The following is a 15,312-nucleotide window of genomic DNA, read 5'->3' on the forward strand; positions in this document are numbered from 1 at the left end:
CACATTCTTCTTTTCAGTATCTTCTGATCTTTCACATCTAAGGCAGTTTCTTTTTCCCCACCATAAGAGCATAACAGCATAAATACGTGCCACATCTCCCTTCAGGATCCCAAACACATCTCTCAAAGCAGCGCTAAGTCTCGGCTTATAGTGATGGTTATGGGGCCTGTGTGTTTATGTAAGTGCTGCAGCAGTGTCGTAACAGTTGTTGTTTTTTTATGGTGGGCTGATGGAGACGCAGCAGGGGGCAGTCTTGCTGCAGCAGTGCATCTGCGACGACACAGCTGTGCTGCTCTGTAATTGGGATGTAGAGCACATTTTTGAGCTGACGCAGAGACCCTTGATTCAATGCAGGCGTGCAAATGACAGGCCAACCTGCAAGGCTTACACAACCAACCCCTTCTCCGTACCGGTTTTAAGCGTGGAGCTTCAGAGTCAGCACACAGAAAATATATGATTGCATTGCCATATTGTGAAAAAAGTTGCAGACAGTGTTCGTGTTGCTTTGAATTTGAAGGAAGAGTCCACTAGTAGGTCAAATAGCATCAAGTAGATACTAGAACATCTGATTCATGGACTTTTTATTTTTATTTTTTACAAGTATTTGTCACCACCAGAAGATACACTTTTCTAAAAACAAATATTTATACACAGATGAAAAACAATATATAGTATAATATTTCATGTTTCTAGTTCATATTTCTTGTACCCAGCATAGTTTAGTTCAAAGTTTTCGAGGATGAGGTTCAGCTTCTACCAACTGACAGATCAATCTGCAACTGAACGCACATTTTTTTTTTTTATTTCAACAACAAAAGATAACTTTTAAAAATCAATGATTTTGCTATATCTAACAATGCACAATTTTAAGGTTAGTTGAATTTGATTATTTGCACCTGTGCCACTGAAACAAGACTACATAGGATTTACCTTAGTCAGAGAGAACAGCCAACAAGATTCATTCTATAAGAATTATGTGTAAATATGTATTTTCCTTTTACAGCACTTAATTTCCACCCGCCAACACCCTATAATTCTTTTTTTAATGTTGTCTTTGAGGGTGCAATATGAGGCCATAATAATACTCAATTGAAAGAGCTAAATGATTACTGTACACCTGCTTTGGGGCCATGGCTGACATCTTCTGTTGGCACAACACATTAATTGCTTAAAAATGCCAATCAGTACTCATCCAAATCTCCTGCTGGCTGTTCACGACTCCTCAATAATGGCCTCACAGAGTTGGGACCATTTATTCAATTACTTGCTCAGTTAAAAACAATTATCAATGTATTTATTGACGTTAGGAGAAGGACTCCCTCATGGATATATAAACTGAGGGGTTTAATCAGATAAACACTGTACTTAGGGGGACAGTGAGAAGAGGCTTTGTTAATGAGACATGGAGAAATGGATGAAAATAATAGAGTCGTAAGGCCAGTTCATACACCGAGAAGGAACAGTGAAAGAACTAAGGTATGTATATATGCATAAATAAATATAGAGTTCTGTGAATTAGTTCTAACAGTATTTCTATTTTAAAAGAAAGAAATAATTATTTCTGAATAATAACTTTGATTCAGTTCACATCAGTCTCTATGGTCTCTTGTGAATCAAAAGTACCCTAAAGCAGCTTTACAGAGATCAGTGCCTTAATTCCCTCCAGTAAGGGAACCTGGGGTGAAAGTAACAAGGGAAAAATCTGTAAATGCTAAATAAACCCCGGAAGGAACAAAGACTCAAAACTGGAAGCTTAAGTTACAAACTCATGATATCACATAGTTTAACTAAGTCATGCTACCAGAAAAAAAGCTATCTATAATTAAAAAATTTTTAATTAAATAGTAACTGACTAAAAGTCAGAAAAAGAAAATAGTTAACAAAATAGCATTGCCAATTATATCTTCAGAACATCAGACAGTCATGTATAATCCTGCAAATCTGAGAATGTATATTATGCAAACAGTACAAAGATGTAAACACTGTGTACCTTATACAATATACTTCATGCAGCAATAAAAAATACTTACAGTAGGTTGTAAAAAAAGTGATAAATAACAGCATTTAAATTAAACTAAAAAGAGCAGTGAATGCTGAATTTGTAACACTTCACACTTCACTTAGTTAACATTGTAAGTTCATTATACCTAATGCATTAACTCTTTAATAACTTGTTTTTTTTACATGATTTATTAATCTAGGTACATGCTAATTTGAATATACTGTTGTTCATTGTTAATTCATGCCTTTTCAGAATATATGAATGTTCATTTATATAACTTGATAAGCTAAAATGTATTTGTACAATGTAGAAATTAACATGAACCAATATTAATGAATGCTATAAAAGTATTTTTCACTGTGAGTTCACGATTCCTAATGCATTAACTAGTGATGATGAACTGAAGCTGAATTGTAAAGTATAGCCGATGAATAATTTGATTGGTGAATTATAGAACTTCAGCCAGGTGCATGGTTCAGTGCACCTGTGTTTGAGGAGGTCATGGGAACCGAGCCGAGAAGCAGAAGACAATAACTTCACAACAGCTGCCACTGCCAGCCGTCAAGAAGTGAGCTCGTCGAGTTGAAGTTTCTCATTTCATTTTCCCTGGCCTTAGTTCCACACTTCATACTTGTCTGCTCATCTGCCAACTGTTCCGACTCTTGTTCTGTGGTCACTTAAAGGAGTGGCTTTGTTCTTTCTCACAATAATTGTGTCAATACAACGTCAGGCCTGATTGGAGCAGCACTGGCCTGGGCTGCTAGAGCTGTGGGAGGGCATCGATTTCTTTGGAGATGTTGTTGCTAAATACTTTTGAACTTGTTTGTGCACTGGGCGACAAATAATACCAAAAGGTCTTGTTGTTGTGGCCGGTAATCATAAAACTACTGGAAAGCATTATTTGAGGCAAAACTTGAAATTCTAACCACCTAGCTTCTGCTGGACTGAACCATGAAACCATAAAGTGACGAATGACTTAAGTGAGCATAATTGCTTCTCGTTTAGCAAAGCTGGACGCAGCGGTCGGCTTCAGTTGGCTGATTATTTGGTCATGAGGTTTTGATATACATACTTCTAACAATTATAATGGCAGTCTGTTTCACTGGGAATTTAACATATGGTTTAAACATGCACACTGTGTCAGCATAATTGATTTACCTATACAGCGAGGCTGGGATCCACTCCAGGTGCCATCAGCCTGGCAAATGCGTGTAGTACTGCCTACTGGGATGAAGGGAGCCACGCAGCTAAATGACACCTCGGACTGGTAGATGAAACTGCGACCTTCCCTCGAGCCAAAGGCAGGGGTTCCGGGATCTCCACAGAATTTCGCTATAATCGCAGAGATCACAAAGAAATACTTTCAGCTAAATCATTCTCAAATGGTTAGTCATAAAGGATGCTGAAAGCTTTGTCATTATAAAACCCTTAATACCCTTAATATTAAACACTTCTCAGAAAGGGAGAAATTTTTTTGGCAAATATTGAAATTGTGAATACAGTAATGTGAGGAATATCCAACAAGCTTATTTATTAACAAATCTGAAATATACACTGTCTATGGTTCATTCATCACACTCGAAAAGGAAGGTCAAAACATGCAGATTGCATTGTGGGATGTAGCATCACGCTGTGTGCTCTGATGTATGTATACTGCACATTTTGGCAACTGTAGCTGGTTATCCAGTATTTTACGAAGCTCTTATTTTCACCAAGGCCACATGATGAGTAATACCGTCAAAAACATAATATTGTGAAATATTATTACAGAAAGTTAAAATAACGTTTTTCTGTTTTAATATATTTTAAAATCTAATTTATTCCTGTGATCAGGAATAAGTGTCACAGTGTCTTCAGTGTCACATGACCCTTCAGAAATCATTCTCATATGCTGATTTGGTGTTTAAGAAACGTTTCTTAATATCACTGTTGATAACTGTATCTAAGCATTTGCAAGTCCTAAATGTCACGTCTAATCAATTTAATGCATCCTTGCTGAATAAAAGTATTCACTTCTTTAAAAGAAAAAAGCATACTGACCACAAATTTGACCTATTATATATTGCAGGAATAGTAAGAATAGTATGTGATTATGCTATTCAGAACATAGCCATATAATAATGGGAGAAGTCCCAGGCCCTGTGGTAAACATTACACATTGCCCTGCCCCTGTCAGGCAAACAATAGGTCTCTGGAGGGAAAATCAATCACATGGTTGACGTCACTAGCTGACTGATCCATCATAAATATGCTGGTCAGACTACTGTGCCTGAGATCTAGCACTACAAACTTGACTTTTCTTGATGAATTATAGATATGCTGTCAAGATATAAAACAAAAGTGGAAAAGAAAGAGAATGAAAAAAAAATCAGAACCCCCGACTAAGTCAGAAGTACGCTTTCTTTTTCAAGCAAAATATTTTTTTTTCATTGCCTGCTTTTGTTTCATGTGAGGGCTTAAAACAAGGGTACCCTTGCGATAACTAGGTTTTTTAAACTTTCAATTCTCACATCACATCTGGAGGTTCTTCATCTTAGACATCATACAGCATTGTGCTGAAACAGACCGATATCCCCACCTTGTCTGGTGTCCTAAACAAATATTACTACCTAATCTAGCAGATCTAATTGATATCAAGAACTATATGTTGACATTCAGTGATGATCAAATCAATCAATGTCTGATCATGACTTCCTCGCCAACAGCAAGTAGAGAAGTTGCAGACATAAGACAAGGTGTGAACTTTCTGCTGCTTTTTTTGGGAAATTTCAGTTGCAAACACCCGCAGGGATGAAGCAGTCAGTTTGATTAATATTAATAGAGTAGTACAGTACTCACGCAAGCACTGGGGCATCTCACCACTCCATGTCCCGTTGCCCACACAGGTGAGAATGGCAGGGAAAGAGAGCTCATATCCTGGGGAGCAGCTGTAACTCACGCTGGTGCCCCACTCAAAGTCATGTCCCTCCAGGAGGCCGTTTGAGATGGGTGGAGGAGCTGTGCAGGTAACGACTAAAGGAAGAAGTTAAACAGAGGAGAGTCAAGCTCATACTTAGGAATGACGTGTCCAATACAATTAGAATGTAACCAATATAATAGTACATTTGTCTTGGTTTCTAGTAAAAACTCCTAAACACCCTTAAAGGAGACATATTGTGCCCCTTTTTACAATATGTAATATAATGGAGCTTTTCCACTGCATGGTACAGTACAGCTCACTTTTGGGGGGTTTTCCACTGGGTACAATGTGCTGGGTACTTTTTCAGTACCACCTCGGCTGAGGTTCCAAGCAAGCCATACCATTACCATTACCATAATGTGACTTGTAAACCCTGCTGATCACTGATTGGCAGGAGAGAATCGTCACTACCTGAATCATTGAACTTGCAAAACGAGACACCAGACCTGCTACATTTAAATTAGCACAGCCAGCATATGAACGGATGCAACTTTTTTTTTTTTAAACGAATGCAACTGCTTTGAACGAGTGCACTTTTTTAAAACAATCAAAAAATGGTTTTGTGGTCTGTTGAGGAAGTACAGACACTCCTCTCTAGCCGAGGAGAGGATCCAGTAAGAGCTTGATGGGGCGACGCAGAACGAAAAAAGTTTTTCATTAGGTCGCTCAGTTCTTGGCTGATACAAGTGTATATTCCCGCCCACTTAAAGAGGTACTAAACAGCAGTGGAAACACAAACCCGAGATGAGCTGAGTCGTACCACACAGTAGAAAAGTGCCATAAGTCTCTGGTGTCTTCAGAATTTGTCTGTGAAGTTTCAGCTCAAAATACCCCACAGATCATTTATTATTCCATTTTGAAAATACCTATTTTGAGTGGAAGAAGAAACACGCTGTTTTTCATGCCTGTATCTTTAAATGCAAATGAGCTGCTGCTCCCCACCCCCTTTTCCAGAATAGAGCTGTGCCATTACAGCTCGTACCTGCTAAAAAAACATCTGTTTTGGTTCTGATTATCATGTTTATCGTGCTGAAATCATGCGTTTTAAACCATATTAGTTTAGGGGAAGTCATGGCCCTATAGTTTGACTTCTAATCCTAGGGTTGTGGGTTCTCAGGCCGGCAATACCATGACTGAGGTGCCCTTGAGCAAGGCACTGAACTCCCAACTGCTCCACAGGCGCCACAGCATAAAAAATGGTTGCCCACTGCTCCGGGTGTGTGTTCACTGCTGTGTGTGTGCACTTTGGATGGGTTAAATGCAGAGCACAAATTCTGAGTATGGGTCACCATACTTGGCTGTATGTCACGTCACTTAAACTTCTGATATACGGTTTTCTGAGTGCACAAATACAGAAAGCAGCTGTCACGGCATGCGAGTACTAAACTTCAGTTATCATTCACACACAAGTTTACATTAAAAACACACATGAGTTACAAAAACAGTCTATTACGTCTGTGAATGTAAACAGCTGATTATGACCTGGAAAAGTTTTTTATGATATGTCACCTTTAAAATAATACTAATTCCAGGGCTCTTTTCCTTTTAAACAAATGATCCGTGAAAGGAGGTGCTTATCCTTCGGAAACTGGTGATTGTTAGCCTCAGCAGGGAAAAGTAAATAAAAAATGAGCTGCCTAATTTTCTATTCATTTTCTATGTGGCTTGCAATTTATGCAAAGTTGTTAGCAAAATTTGAGAAATAAATACAGTTTAAACCGCTATTTGATGTGATTTATTTCTAACAATAAACATTAAATAAACATAACTCTCCATAGGAGGTAGTTAGTTTGGAATCAAATGTGGTTTATAGTTAAAGGAACACTCCACCGTTTTTTGAAATAGGGCTTATTCACATTATTTCCTACATTTAGATAGGTGGGCAAATGCATTTTTGTGTCAGTGCATGCATTGTTTTAGTTTGACTGGGTCGGCGTTAGCTTAGCTTAGCACAATGAATGGAATCCTTTGTTGCCAGCTAGCATGGCCTGAGTAAAAGTGATCAAAAAAATAAAAAAAACCCACCTAATTACTTCTTGTGGACTGCGTATTCACAACGAGTACAAATAGCGATCCAGATTAACACTAGGCGATTTCCTAGGCAGATATTGGCTTGGGACTATATTATGGGGAAGCACAGGCGAAGCACTGCTACTTCGGCGCAGAGATATCACGCAACACATGAAATCCCACGACTTCCGTCAACATACCGGCGTGAATAGCAGCTGCCTGGCTATTTTCCTTACAGTACACGAATGGCGATGAACATGGCTGGTTTTGAGAGAGACGAAGAGGGTGACTTCTCAGACAGTCAAGAACCAGAACCATACCTGTTTGAACCAGAGTTTACAGAAGACGAGCTGCGTGCTTTGGAAATAGAACGACAGTAGGAGACTGCGGTCAAGCCAGCCGCACTTCAGAAAAACACCGTCAAGCCAGCCGCGAGTGAAATTTATATGCGCGTGTATTAGTTGCGATCGCTCAACAGCCTGAGGACGTGAGAATGAGAGCCAACATGAACTGGTGGTGGGAATGTGGGGGAATATGCCAATCTATGCCGACGGAAATAGAGTGTCTTTGCTGTAGAGAGTGGGACATGTTTTTGCCATTGATGACCAGGCTCAACACGTCAGATCAAGATGAGCGTGCCCGAAGTTGTGTCACATCTACAGAGGATTTCACGGCGCTGATCCATTCTGCAGTACTCGATTTTTTTTTCCGGTGTGACAAAGTGAACTGGAATAAACGCCCCACGCCGAATGGACCAAATGGACAGCTGTCCACAGAGTAAGTGATTATTTTAATCATGACGCATGTATAGATCGACCCATATTATACCTGTATTCACATAGAGTTGATGTTTTCATGTGTTGCGTGATATCTCTGGGCCGAAGTAGCAGTGCTTTCTTCTGTGCTTCCCCATAATATAGTCCCAAGTCAATATCTGCCTAGGAAATCGCCTAGTGTTAATCTGGATCGCTATTTGTACTCGTTGTGAATACGCAGGCCACAAGAAGTAATTAGGTGGGTTTTTTTTATTTTTTTGATCACTTTTACTCCGGCCATGCTAGCTGGCAACAAAGGATTCCATTCATTGTGCTAAGCTAAGCTAACGCCGACCCAGTCAAACTAAAACAATGCATGCACTGACACAAAAATGCATTTGCCCACCTATCTTAATGTAGGAAATAATGTGAATAAGCCCTATTTCAAAAAACGGTGGAGTGTTCCTTTAACTTCATTTCCAATAAATTAAAGAAAATGTTTTGTTTGAATACAACAGCTCGTATAACATGGTTACAGACTTCCAATCTTCTTTATGAAACAGTCTAAATGATGTTACATTTTAGATGTCAGACACAAGAACATTGCCATCTGTAAAACATACACATTTATTATGAATAATCTTAGTAAATAAGCTGTTAAAATATTATCAATATATAAGACAACATGTAAAAAAGTAGCGTTAAGTGTAGCAATAACTATAACAGGACTAACAGTTTCAATTAGGTAGAGAGATTAATTGCTTCTGCTAACACCACTCAAGTCACTGAATGCTTTATCTGTCTTTTCCAATAACTGCCAGCACAACTCTGTGAGGTAAGTCCTCTTTCCCGGTTATCAGTCCTCAGGTACCACATGAGTCCTTAAAAATCAATCACACTCTACCAGACAGGAAGCCAATGCCTTGCTCAAACGGGCACTCATGATGACACATGCCCCTTCTATGGTGCAACACCCCAATATGATGCTCACACACACACACACACACACACACACTATTTTTATATCATGGTAAAGTTCTAGCCAGACAGTTATTACTATGCTTCAACTGCTTCTTTATGAGCTGATCATGTTGCCTTTGCTTCACTCATGTTGATAGAACCAATAAACTTCTAACAAAGCCCATTGTTGTATTATTAATCAGAATCAGTGCTGGCATCCTTTAAAGAGACCTGGACCAGATTGGAGCTCCTAAGCTAATGAATATTTCATGTAAAGCATCTAGAACTGCAGGAAAGAGACAGAAGGGACACACACACACTCAATGTCAGGATGCTCCACACACCTGAAGCTTTTGACAGAGGTGGGAGTGGTTCTTTTTTGAGTCGACTCACATTAACATGCATATTAATGGATCTGTGAGGCAGAATATCAGTTCAGACCGAGGATATGGAGTTCAAGGCTCTTCAGATATGTATGCACAACATGTCCTTTAAGAGACAGGAGGAGGCCGCTGCCTTCAGGAATAAATGAGACAACTGTGTCTATCTAAATGAGCTTAGCAAAATGGCATTCCGCTAAGGATCACAAATGCATCGTCCAAACCTGCAATTCAATTTCATATCACTTTATATATTCTATACCAGTTCATCTCCTGGCAGTGGGAAGATGACAGGAGTCATTTGTGAAATTAATTCCGAGAAATGCAAGGGCTCATAGGTCAAAGCTGATTATAATAATGGGGACAACATAGCCCTTAAGGGGTGAACGCTCAGTATACAAGTGTGTTTATGTACCCATCGTATGACTGTCATTTGTCAAACAGCATGATTGGTTGATAAAACAAGAATGTTTACCGTTCATTGTAGTGCAATCGCACAAGAAAAGATGACCTACAAGAGTGGATAAACACTCTTTAGTTCTACATTTCAACAAGACATCCATCGCATTGGGCGAAGACACAAAGCTGGAAGATCTCAACTCACTCTGGATGAAGCATCTGTGCATCTAACGCTCGGGGCGGTTGAGGCCAGATGTGCAGATTTATCAGTGAGTGAAAAATCTTAAGCTTTGCCTTCTGAACAATAAAGCTCTTTGACTTTACTAGGCAGAGAAAATATTAAAGTGTTAATCTTGGGATGATGAAGCCTGTGGGAGTAGTGGGAAATTAAATAACACTTATAATAAGGTTCAATCTGTCATATTAATTGATGCATTAAATATCATTATCCTAAATTAATAAATTCTGTAAATGTTAATTTGATAATATATATATCATTGTTCGTTGTTAATTCACATTTGGTCAAAGTCCATTTACAAATGTTTATTTATTCAGTTTAAAATGTTAACTAAATAACAAGTAGTTCTCAACCAGGGGGGCTGGGGTCCACTGATGGGCCTCTGGAAAAAACGAATGAAACTAAATTGAAATGCTGAACACACCCACAGACACACAAAACAAATCTAGTTATGAACTGAAATCACATTCATGTGTTCTCCGCCAAAACTCTTTTTATTGAAAAACACGGAGAACCTTGTATCATCTGGGATCACAAATCGAATGATGGTTAATTATGTTTAATATGTCATCACTCCCAGTTTCTGTTATGAACATAATATTTTAAACTATCATAATTACAGCACAAACACCAGAGGAAATACTTAAGTATATTATGTTTGACAACTATAGGCTTTTAAGTAAAAAATGTTGCGAATCATGTCAGTAAAATTGTCCATTGTTATTTCATGATACTAACTAATGTAAACAAATGGAACCTTACCATCAATTTATTATACCTTTTACTTTTAATGTTTAAATTCAAGTTTTACCTTTACAGAAAGGCACAGGGGCATTCCAGGTACCATTTCCGGTACAAGTGATGGTGGAGAAACTCTCAGTTTCCATTGCATAGCCAGGCTGGCACACGAAAGTGATGTTTTGTCCAATGGTAAAGTCCTCACCATATCTCAGCCCATTGGCTGGCACTCCTGGCTCTCCGCAGTTGATCACTGGAAAGTAAAGATCACATCTATGATGTTTATAGGCCAAAATGAACTACAATGTTGAGTACAATGCGCTAATAGTCTGGGCAATTTACAATCTGCCAAACAACAGCAGTGTAGATCTTTATTCAATATTTAATACAACTCATCAGATGGCAATCATAGCTTTTTGTGGCAATGTGATTGAAGCTATCGAAACAAACCTTTGGGAGCCACGTTCACAAATCATCTTTAACAACTCATTTACACTACAGCAATCTTTAGGACCCCTGGCTTTTTATTTGAAATGATAGATCTTGCTATTATGTAAAGAAATCAATAGCACCCAAGCACGGCTCCCATCCCACTGGCGTCCACAAAGTGCAACTTTGAATCAATTCCACAGATCTTTTACCATTATCATTCCTTCCAATAGATAAATAAGAGGAGGTAGGATTGGAATGATATGAGAAAGAGTACAGCGCCGCTGGAATACAGATGAAACAAATTTGTAGTTTTGCACTCAGCTGTGGCTGACAAAACCATTTATTTAATTATTTCCCAAATGCAACATCCTAATTTCCTCTATTGATTTATGGTGGACCATTACTTATTTGTCACCCTTGAGTTGCCATACGTTTTGTGTCTTTTGGAAAAGGACAGAAAATGATGTTTTGTAAAATCCATCAGCGGCCTTGTGCATAAACATGTCAGCTGATGGTGAGAAATAGCTAACGCTAAATGCTAATGTGACTCCTCCCTTGGACACAGCCATGTATCACCACTTTTGCCCCACTCAATAAACACATGTAGCGTTGCATCAATCAGAGCTGGTTTGGTGCACTGCCCATATAATTCCAGTAAACAGTATGCAAGGAATACACCCATGTTTAAGGGTGAACGTTTCAGAGCATTAAGGGGTGTGATTATGGATGATAATGCCAACTTACCTAGACTAAGATCTTTTATTGTGTTGTGTGATTTTTCATCATTAATCATACAACTAGTACTGCGAGAGTTTTTAATCAACTACATATGTGAGTGTTCCATCACTCATAAAACTGAACTGAAATGGATTCAAATGATAAAAATCATAATATATATTCTAACCGTGACCAAAAAAACTATTCTGGAACAAATGGCTATTTGGCTACTGGTTAACAACATCAAGTCCATTTGACCTAAGAGACACTGATGGTTTTAAATAAAAGATTACCAAGACACACATTGATACACACTGATAAAGTATAAATTAGTATAAGAATGTATAAGTTAGTAATTTTTACATAAAAATGGTAAAATGCTACAGTAAAACATGCGAATTGGCAAGTTTCTCACCATATACAGTTAAAAATCATAAATCGTTATAAACAGGCCATTTATGAAGAACACTGATTCATTATGTGGTTTACTATTTTAACATCTGTTTTATTATGGTGGCTGTCAGTACATTTTAAGGTTACAAAAAAGCAGAATTTGGAAGTTTGTATGAAGTTGCAAAATATACAGATACTATTGTGTACATGGTATGAAATATGGATTTATGTATCTAACAGAGCACAAGTGGAACTATCCTGACCTTCACATCTTCTTCCCTTTGATAAAAGAGCATCTTGGAGCAATCTCAGAGAAACCGGATCCTGCAATCCCACTAATTCTAACCCAGTTCTTCTAGAAAATGCACTGAAAACGTTCTAACCTTCTGTGTTCAAAGGAACACCAGTTACTCTCATGGTGATGCCTGAATTAAACTTTCATAAATTGGGTCCCCTGAACTCTCAGCAAGAGGACTTCTCTCTATCAGTCAAGGTCTGTTAGCATGACAATTCATTTTTAGTACAGCTTTACACAAATGGATCCCTCAAGCACATCCTTCACATCACCTCATTACAACCTATAATGAAGCACTACCGAGGCCATTTTGGTTTATTAAAAAACAAATAAGCCTTCATCTCAATTTTAAGTTCAACAAATCCCCTGCCGTATCTCACTTGTTTCACACTTACAGGTGCAGTTGGGTGCAGTGCCAGACCAGGTGCCGTTAGCTTGGCATTGTCGTGTGGTGGAGCCACTTAGCAGGTAGCCATCCATACAGGAATAGATGACCGAATGTGAGAAGGTGGTGCCATCCAGTCGATATACCCGTCCGTTACTGGGAGTCCCAGGGTTACCACACTGCACCGCTGTAGTGTTTTAAAAACAAAAATGTGTGAAAAGTTATTGCCAGTTGAAGAATTAGTGTTCTTCGATGAATCTTTTGTCATCATTTTTAGTCACTTTGACCCAGAAACACTAAAATGTTTAAGTGCAAAAGGAAAAAGGAGAGTCTTGGATTTCAGATGATAATATGTTTTTATGAGATATCTTAATTTAAAGTGATGGCTGTCATAAAACCTTGTTTTTAAGAAAGTATTCAATAAAGAACTAGTCATTGTCAAAATGTTACACATCTGACAGAATCGGGAGATACATACTCCAGTTTGAGGTCAGTAAGATTTTTATTCAACAAGGGACCAAAACTGGAAATAAATATGTCATAATCATTTCTGATCAAGACTGAAGTTACGAATGCTGAAAATTCAGCTTTGCCATCACATGAATAAATTAGATTTTTAAAATATTTTGCAATTAAAAACTATTTTAAATTGTACAAATATTTTAAAATTTTTACTGTATTGATCAAATAAATGCAGCCTTGGTGAACAAATGTTACCGATCCCAAATATTTGAATAGTAGTGTATATGCACTGTCACGTTCACTTCCACAAATCATGGTTCTGCTTAAATGACTTTGGCGATTTAAAATGATCACATATATGATCACTTGTCCAGCCTTGAATCTGTGTCATGTTCCTTAGTCTCAGATGTCACACAGTCTGCTCTCTGACCATCCGATGCATATTGCTCACAAAACTGTCTAAGTAGGTGGTTCTTGGCAAGAATAATTGGCAGTGTGGACAAGACCATATTCTGATCAGTCAAAGGTCTCACTATATGAGACTTTGTGCTTTTTAATTAGCAATACAAATACTTTGCCATGAAGCACTTTAGTAATTGAACTGGATTACAATTTTCCAGAAGTAGTCCGTTATCTGTAAAACTATATATTTAAAGTTTTAAGTAGTTTCCCTTAAACTGTATTTGATGTATTTTAAGATTATCTGATGGGAAGAAAGCGATGATCTAAAGGAACAGATATCATTAGAGAGACGGCTTTGACCATGTAATGACTATGACATGGGACAGTGGCTATAACAGAATGAGGTATTAGTGTCTGCAAGGCTTAAATGAGTGGGGATGAAGTTTGAAGATGTGATATGACAGGCCTGTAGATCATACCCGGAGCATGGCACTGAGACCGAGGAAATGAAAGGACAAAAAAAGAAAGCTCTTTATTTCCGCAGAGATGCTGCTTGAGTGAATTAACTGGCTGAAAACCTATTAATCCACCAAGCCGAAGTGCTTTTTGGTTGACTGCAATGGAAGAACTCAGACTTCCTTTCAGGATGGAATCATCTCTCTGTGCAGCAGTTAAAAAGACAGTGCTTGCGGTACACCTCCATGACGGCAAACCCGAGCACTCTCTTTGTCTTGCAGTGACAGGCTGACCATTGTGATTCCCATAGGGCTTGTCATTTTGCAGCATGGGAGACAGATTATAGCGCAATGCCTTCCCCCTCAATTAGTCACTGTTCCCGTATCCTGGTGCCAATTGCAGTCTCTCAAAAATGATTCCCGCACAATGGCTTAGGTCATGTCAGCTATATGTTCTGTGGGAGGTGGGAGCCCTGGGAGAAACACCATTAGTCAGGTCTTGGAGCAGGAAAACAAGATGGTGCATCATGTTTCGGCAGAAAACACTGCCTTCTTGAGTCTGGAAGTGGCTAGTCATCTTTCATTTGTGCTGTAGACTTTATAACCTCTGGGAAAATGTGGGTTTATTATGTGATGTGGGACTCTGACAACTGTACAACTGTAACGGCAGGCCCAAATAAAACATCTGGTTACAATGTGGACGGTGATATATTACTTAGCAGGCAGTTGATTTTAAGGTTTGCCGCTGATAAATGACTTTGGGACTATTTTATGGTATAATAAAGACAACACTTGCTTACAGAGGGTTGGATGCAAGATCATTATTAAAATGAACAGGAAGGTCTTCTGTTCAGTGCTTAGTAGTGCTTCTAAGGAAATAATAATGCAATGCTTGTTAGAAGGTTCGAAATAAGTTTCCCTGTTGGACCAACAAAAATTCTCAGTTTTCCATTCTAAACCAACTCTTAGTTGCTGATGAGAACATATTTTGGTGTTTTTATTATGCTTAAATCTTCACTATATAAAACATTTTCTAACCAAGATTCTGGAGAGACGTGATCAGTTTTTTTCTCTTAAAAAAATATTATTTGATGAAAAAAAAAAACATCATCTATATGAAATAAAAATAAATACACATACATTTGAACAATTTAATGCATTCTTGTTGAATTAAAGTATTTCTTAAAAATTGCTTTAAGAATATAATAAAAAATTATACAGATCCAAATATTCCAAACTTCCAAATAAAGTGTGTATATATAAATATATAATATTATTAATTATTTGATATATAAATAATAAATGCTGCTTGTAAATCGATTTCATTGGA

The 15,312-nt window shown here is 38.0% G+C and overlaps 1 protein-coding gene across 2 annotated transcripts in view; it reads right to left on the reverse strand.

Moving 5' to 3' along the window:
- csmd3b (CUB and Sushi multiple domains 3b) overlaps nucleotides 1-15,312 on the reverse strand; it is a 403,590-nt gene that overhangs the window by 16,371 nt on the left and 371,907 nt on the right. For both annotated transcript variants that reach the window (XM_052583645.1, XM_052583646.1), the window contains 4 exons: nucleotides 12,674-12,850; nucleotides 10,515-10,694; nucleotides 4,841-5,014; nucleotides 3,161-3,334 (listed from right to left, as the gene is read on the reverse strand). In XM_052583645.1, the coding sequence (XP_052439605.1) occupies nucleotides 3,161-3,334; nucleotides 4,841-5,014; nucleotides 10,515-10,694; nucleotides 12,674-12,850 (705 nt within the window). The remainder of the gene's footprint in view (nucleotides 1-3,160; nucleotides 3,335-4,840; nucleotides 5,015-10,514; nucleotides 10,695-12,673; nucleotides 12,851-15,312) is intronic.

The sequence above is a fragment of the Carassius gibelio genome, chromosome B19 (genome assembly GCF_023724105.1).
Source record: "Carassius gibelio isolate Cgi1373 ecotype wild population from Czech Republic chromosome B19, carGib1.2-hapl.c, whole genome shotgun sequence".
Taxonomy (NCBI): domain Eukaryota; kingdom Metazoa; phylum Chordata; class Actinopteri; order Cypriniformes; family Cyprinidae; genus Carassius; species Carassius gibelio.